Below are 7,262 nucleotides of genomic sequence, written 5' to 3'. Positions count from 1 at the left end.
CATACTATCTTCGTCTTACACTAGTACTAGAACCCAAAAAAAGGATGAGTATAGTATTTTTGGTTCTTATTTACTGCCAACTTGGTTTGACCAACTATAAAGTTCAAGGTTAACTAGACATGATAACTTTATTTAGGCAGGATTATTCCCCTAGGTGATAATATAATCTCAATAACCAAGCACTTCAACTGATAATAATTCTAAACCATGAATATTCGTAATGCGCATCGTGTGAAACACCTTAAAACCATAAAGCAAAATAAAAATTTAAAAACCTCAAAAACGACGCAGGTGGCCAGACACTCTTGAAGTCATAAACAAACGGCTGACAGCTGTTTGAATAAGTTTGAAGGTGACAAAAACCAAGCGTAAAATTTTCACAAAACCCATTGTATGTTCATAAAATAATATCTCAAAGTGTAGAATATGGACGTTTACAATCATTAGAAAGTGTACTCAGTACAGTGTACTTTAAATAATGAGTGTGTATTTTGTTTCTGAGCTTTTGTTGTAATTGTTCAAAATGTATACTCTCAAGGGTATATTTCCAGAACCAAGTAAGTACAATTTATTTAGCTTTATTAAATTTTCATCTCAAAAATGTAATGTATCGTATTTGGTGTATAAATATCCGTAACACGTACTCGATTTGCCGTCACTAGCATTGACAATCAATCAATCGTACTTAAACATTAAAAGTCGTGTGTGCGTCGTTTCAATTGTATTTTTACTCTTTCACTAAGCAGAAGTACAATTTTTACAGAAAAGGAGCAGAAAAAAAACTTCATAAGGGAAAATATGAAACAGCTTAAATATATTCAGGGCAAGTCGCCCAAAGAGTCACAACAAGGTCTGTCGAGCGTCCCTCCGCGGGTCTCTAGGCAGCCAGCCGTAGCCCTCAGCAAGGTGAAGTCCTCACCCTCCAGCAAGAGCGGCAAAGCTACCCTCTCAATTGGGAAATCCATAGGCATCTCTCGGAAGAAATTCACCGATGTCCGAATAAAGAAAGGTGATATGGCTGAGTTCTTAGAGAGAAAAGAGAGACGTGCCAAGCAAGTTAAGGAAGAAGAGACTGAGGAAGAGGATGTCAAATCGACAGATTCATCTGGATGCCTGAAAGATATAGGCTGTCAGACTATCGAGTCTACTTTAGCCCAACAACTAACCGAATGCACTAAACTTACAATGATATATCCTAAGAAAGAGGATGAGGAAGCTAAGTTGAAAGCGAGCGGGGATTCTGGCCTCCATAATAGAGTGACAACACCTAAGGGACGTAAGGGTAGTGATGAGATGAATATTGATTCGGAACGGAACCGCAGTAGGCTAAATGCAATCTTGGAACGGAAGGATAAAGATAATAAGGATCCTTATCTACCATCAGGTAACTTAATTTTTGCATTCTGTTAGTTTTAGTTAGGTTTTCCATAGTGTTTTCTTTACACTGTTTACACTGTATATAATAAATTTACACTTTTAATTTAACGTAAAAGTTTATGTAAATAACAATTTGGTAGTAGTAAAAGTTTTGTAGGATATGAGATTTTGTTTATAATGAAGTAAAAAGTTTATAATTTTTAGAGAAATTGATCCTCTCTGCCTAGTGTATAAGAATCTGGAAACTGTTTATTGGTGTAGGTCAAATTGGTTAGCTAGCAAATAGGTTGCAGAATCAAGCCAAGCTAAAAATAGTTTAGAAACTGCAGAGGTTTCTCAGTCCTGTAAATTTCACGCCTATCTCTGGGGTTGGGGGTGGGGTAATATTTTCACCTAATGACAAATTTGTATCATAACGAATTTATTTAATATTCTTTTGATTTATCTCTGGTTCCAAAACTGTTCCAATACACCCGTATAGAACTTGCAAATAATGTAAATAAAACCATTGTACCTTCATTGCTTTGTAATATCGCTCTTTAAAAGGACAACCATGACCTTATCATATCATATCATTTATTCAATGCAACCATGGTATTTTACAAATATGTTAAAAGTCTACTTAAGTAAGTACAAACATGGACCCTACTAGGGTGTAGCAGTTTATATTATAATTATTCTTACCCAGTAGGTAGTGGTGAATAATTGAATATTCGCTTATAACTACAAAAGGAATACAATCTTATCATTATCAACAGTATATATACTATAATGTGCTAAATAGATGATATATTTTATATGTATATATCTATAATATATTTAATTCACCCTAGTACTTATAATATGTGTGGGTGTTAACCTTACTCGTTTGTGGTATATACTAGGCTACCAGCGCGGCGTGGTGCCCGCGTACCTGCGCTCGCGCCGGGAGGGTGCGGGGGCGGGTGCGGGTGCGGGGGCGGGGGCGGGTGCGGGGGCGGGGGCGGGTGCGGGGGCGGGGGCGGGGGCGGGCGCGGCGGGGGTCGAGTCCGGCGACGAGTGCCCGCCCGGCCACGTGGCGCTGCCCGACCAGGAGCGCAAGGAGACCCTGCGCATGCTTAGGAATAGTGAGTACATCATTAGTAGTATCATCTAACTAGATCATAGGTTTCAACTGGGACCGAGCCCGCCGTCAGGAGTAGTGGACTAGAAGCCTTCTCAAATAGAACTCTCTTTCTCATGCAAGGCACTCCTCCTCGAGTAGCAGTGGCGTAGCCTAGCCGTGGGCGAAGTGGGCCCTCGTCCCCGGCCTCGCTCTTAAGGGGGCCTCGCGGTAGCCAACCCCGTTTAGGATTCCGTACCCGAAGGGTAAAAACGGGACCCAATTACTGAGACTCCGCTGTCCGTCTGTCTGTCACCAGGCTGTTTCTCATGAACCGTGATAGCTAGACAGTTGAAGTTTTCACGAATTCTGTTGCCGCTATAATAACAAATATTAAAAAGTACGGAACCCTCGGTGGGCGAGTCCGACTCGCACTTGTCCGGTTTTTTTCTTATCTTGGGAATACACAAAATCACGAGGTTTCAAGCGAAGGGTTAACTACCAAACATACAAACTTTACCCCCGAGTAAAACACAAAATGTGTTGTTTCCAAGCAAAAAGTCCCACTTTGTCGCTTGCCATAAGGACGCTTTGACAGGTTATTCGTATAAAAAGGTACTAGCAAATCTAGACTTCGACTATATACCATATACCAACGCGACGAGAAATATACTAACTGTAAAACATAACAAATCTAATTGAAATAAATGTTATACATTATTTTATCATTTAAAATCATCTAAGCTTAAGAATCAAATCCTCATTTTTTCATTTTTCATTTTTTTTTGCCACGGCTGATGGGAGCCTGGGGTCCGCTTTGCAACTAATCCCAAGAATTGGCGTAGGCACTAGTTTTTACGAAAGCGACTGGTAAATATCAAATGATATTTCGTATATAAATTCCGAAAAACGCATTGGTACGAGCCGGGGTTTGAACCCGCGACCTCCGGATTGCAAGTCGCACGCTCTTACCGTGCTCTTACCGCTAGGCCACCAGCACCAACAACAACATAACCTAACAATGCATGCATGCATGTAACAACGTAACCTAACAATGCATAATTGTAACCGCGCTGTTAGCAGACCTTTTCAATAAATATATAAATTGGAGTCCTTTTAAATAAACGGAGTTGCAGGCGTACATAGGCTACGGAGGCTGCTTAACATCAGACGGGCCATATGCTTGTTTGCCACCGACGTAGTAATCTAAAAAAAGTATTAAAAGTCAATTCTACCAGCCAACATGAAAAAACAACTCAATTTGCATAAGATTACTTTGCCACTTGTAGATAAAATGCTTTCTCATCAGTTTATGTGTAAGAGACTTCGCGCTGGTGTGGTGGAAATAATTTATGTCAAACTTTTCAGGTTTTGCAGAGCTAGTAAGCGAACTAAATAAGATGCCCGTGAAAACCGACACCCTCCGCATGCGGAACCGCAAGATGGAGCTCGAGAAACAGCTCACCAAGCTCGAGGAGGGCATCAAGGTGTTCTCGAGACCCAAGGTCTTCGTTAAGATCGGGGAATAGTTACAGTGTTTACCTGCGTAGGGTTCCGTCGCCTGAATGGTGGTAATGGTCTACGGTCTTCACATTGGATGAGAATTCGCACGTCGCCATCGCTAGACTAGGACCAAAGATACATTGATTGAGTAAGATGCTCAAAATCTAAGACAATTTCGTGCTTCAAATTTGTAAACGAGATGGCGCTGTACAGCTCCATACATTTCGCGGTATATGGTATTTGACTAGTCAAATCAGTTTCTTTTTTCGAACTGTCAAAACGATTTTACTACTATGAAATTTATATGAAACACTAGCATGTGACGTCACAATCAAATTACCTACTCTTTATAGTTTTATAGTGGTGATAAAATAGAAATTGTGTCTCAAAATTACTGCTGTCTACGTTTCTCTATTAATCTTTTGGTGCTTTATTTCATGCATGGTGTAAAATAATTTATTATACAGTAAACTAATGTGGTAGTGTGCAGTGAATGGAGAATTAATTTTGAAGCGCGTTTAACCACCATCTTGGAGTCAACGGCCGGTAGTCCACGTGCTTCTTGTAAAGTCTAGCTATCGATTTACAAGAGCTAATAAATCACCGTACACTGTCTTGTACAACCGTACAATTTTTGTCGTTTTTAAACCTATTAATACCTTGATACTGGCGAAATAGTCCCACTGGGCTGAAGCCATAATTTTAAAAGAAGAAGAAGACAAACTAAGGGGAACGTTTCTTCTTAGACTAACTCTATCACAATCAATTCTTTGCTAGGACCAAGCTAACTCTGCATGGCATTTACAATGAAAAGTGTGGCAATATCATCATTCATGTCAAATTTCTATGAAAGTATAACGTTTATATTTAAACTCACCGGGTAAAGGTACCTTATTACGCCGCTCCAATATTATTGCGGCGTTATGCGACGTAAGCGCCAGCCGCCACAAAGGTACCTTTTGCCGTGGAACGTCACATTTCATTGTTCGGTATGGCTTCTCTATAGTACCAATGAGGATATAATAAGATAGAGCGGTACTGTCATAGTAAATTTTGTAACCACTGTAAATTCACTGCCATCTTTCGACACACTTTAAAACTAAAAATGAAGATTTAAAAAATACGTTAAAATGTATTTAAATATGGATAAATTATTTTTTTATTTGCATTAATTATTTTTATATGATTTTGACCCATGTTCTTTCACTGGTATGCGTTAAAATTATAAATAGCAAACGAAACAGTCAACGCCCTATAGAGGGCTCGTATAGACGAGAGTAAGCCAAAACTAGTGGCGCCATCTGATCGAGAATCAAATTTTCGTGATTTTCGAGGCACGTTTTTTCCTTATACTGTATCCATCTATTACGGAGTTATATCTATCTTTGATAGTACCTAACAATATCTCAATGCACCGGAGCGACGTGCGAATTCGCATCAGTATGATAACCGCGTTATCTAGGTGCACCAAGAATTTATCAGAAATTCAGAGACTGAATCTCTATGGTTACTTGTCTTGTATTGTCACTTGTCTTTTTGTATGGAAAATACACTGTTCATGGGATATCAGGCCGGATTTTTTTATTTGGATATAATTTGGAGAACTCATTCTGGGCAAATTGTATGGAGGATTTTTTGAGAAATACGGTGAATTAGCGCTTATATTTTACAGAACAGGGAACTATCAACAAAATTTTATCTTAACCTTTTCGATGCTGTGTCAAACACAAAAGCTGTCATCCAGACGCCACGCCACGCTCTCTGTTGCTCTGTGGTCTATGACCGATTAATCGGTCTTTGGCGTTGAACCTACGACGCGTATATATCGGTCATTGGCGTCCAAAAGGTTAATCTGACAAAAAAAAATCGACAACAAAATGGGAGCTCCGTGATTCAACTTTTTGAATTTCTGATCAATTCATGGTGCGTGGTTCTGTCACTGTCTGTCTGTCCGTCCAATTTACTACTTATTTGTATACCTATGATGCTGAGTAAGGGATTCCACCTGTCAAATATTTGATCAAATTTGGATTTGCGTCTCAGACTTTGCTTAATGAGAGACGCAGTGAACATTTGATCAAATGTGTCGTTCTCGAGTAAAGGTACCACAATGACGCTCTGACAGGTTTTTCCGTATAGAGGTGCAAGCAAATTTCACCCTTATGGTAAGCGACAATGTGGTGCCTTTGACTTGAGAACGACACAAATATTGGACAGATGGAATACCACCCTAAAGGACTCCGAAATAAAACTAAGTACAAGCAAAGCGAGGGGTTGTAAAAGTGGAATCCTCAGTGTCAGGCAAATCCAAGCTGAACATACTAATAACAATAGTACCTTCAAAATATTGACACAACAATGAACGCTGAAAGATTTATTAACATAGGAAAAAACAACTCAAATTGAGTAAAAATATTTTTACTGCTCAAAAACAGTGGAGTATAATTATACCATCAGAGCTCCGTGGCCTCAATAGGGTCCTGTTTTGATATTAAGGTTCCTTGATCCAAATGAAGCCAAGGGGCCCTTTTTCTTAGCTACACCACTGAGCACCTTCATTCTAAAATTCATTTAAAAACGTTATATAAATTAAAAATAATCTGTCTTAGTTTCTGCTTTAAATTCTCGTAACTAAGTTACTGGATGTATGTATGTATGCTTGTATTGTTATTTTGTTTCTTGTAATAAATTATATAAATGAGGTTTGTTTCTATGTTTTACAGTGTTTCTAACAGTTTTGGTTTAAATACATTTACATATTTCATTTTGTGTTTCTTTGCATGTACCACTTGCTTTACATCTAAAAAATCTCTGATACTATAGTTCGTTTTTAGGGTTCCGTACCCAAAGGGTAAAAACGGGACCCTATTACTAAGACTCCGCTGTCAGTCTGTTTGTCTGTCACCAGGCTGTATCTCATGAACCGTGATAGCTAGACAGTTGAAATTTTCACAGATGATGTATTTCTGTTGCCGCTATAACAATAAATACTAAAAACAGAATAATATAAATATTTAAATGGGGCTCCCATACAACAAACGTGATTTTTTTGCTTTCCGTAATGGTACGGAACCCTTCGTGCGCGAGTCCGACTCGCACTTAGCCGGTTTTTTTTAATTTTAGCATTACAAAAAAGGTAAGTGATCTTGACTTGTCTTTTTTATTAAAAAACACTTTTGAAAAATAAGTCACAGCAAATATGTTACAATTATAAATCATATACGATCTTTTACATTTTTTTGCTTTCATAAGTAACTAGCTTTTGCCCGCGACTTCGTCTGCGCGGACTTACTAATAACAG

At 38.7% G+C, this 7,262-nt stretch overlaps 1 protein-coding gene across 1 annotated transcript; it reads left to right on the top strand.

Annotated features, from left to right (window-relative positions):
- Positions 1-147: 147 nt before the first annotated feature.
- On the top strand, positions 148-6,725 carry LOC134746823 (uncharacterized). Its single transcript, XM_063681386.1, has 4 exons — positions 148-557; positions 764-1,384; positions 2,262-2,483; positions 3,827-6,725. Exons 1-4 carry the CDS (start codon positions 524-526, stop codon positions 3,985-3,987), a joined length of 1,038 nt encoding a protein of 345 aa, XP_063537456.1. The 5' UTR covers positions 148-523; the 3' UTR covers positions 3,988-6,725.
- The last annotated feature ends 537 nt before the right edge of the window (positions 6,726-7,262 follow it).

The sequence above is a fragment of the Cydia strobilella genome, chromosome 13, assembly GCF_947568885.1.
Source record: "Cydia strobilella chromosome 13, ilCydStro3.1, whole genome shotgun sequence".
In the NCBI taxonomy this organism is placed as follows: domain Eukaryota; kingdom Metazoa; phylum Arthropoda; class Insecta; order Lepidoptera; family Tortricidae; genus Cydia; species Cydia strobilella.
The sequence above is the reverse complement of the archived record's forward strand: the minus strand, read 5'-3'. Positions and strand labels throughout refer to the sequence as shown.

Bases quoted from the DNA above. Each gene is read 5' to 3' on its own strand.
- LOC134746823 (XM_063681386.1), top strand. From the start codon at position 524: ATGTATACTCTCAAGGGTATATTTCCAGAACCAA. The intron at 1,385-2,261 runs GTAACTTAATTT...GGTATATACTAG, and splicing joins GGATCCTTATCTACCATCAG to GCTACCAGCGCGGCGTGGTG. The intron at 2,484-3,826 runs GTGAGTACATCA...CAAACTTTTCAG, and splicing joins CCTGCGCATGCTTAGGAATA to GTTTTGCAGAGCTAGTAAGC.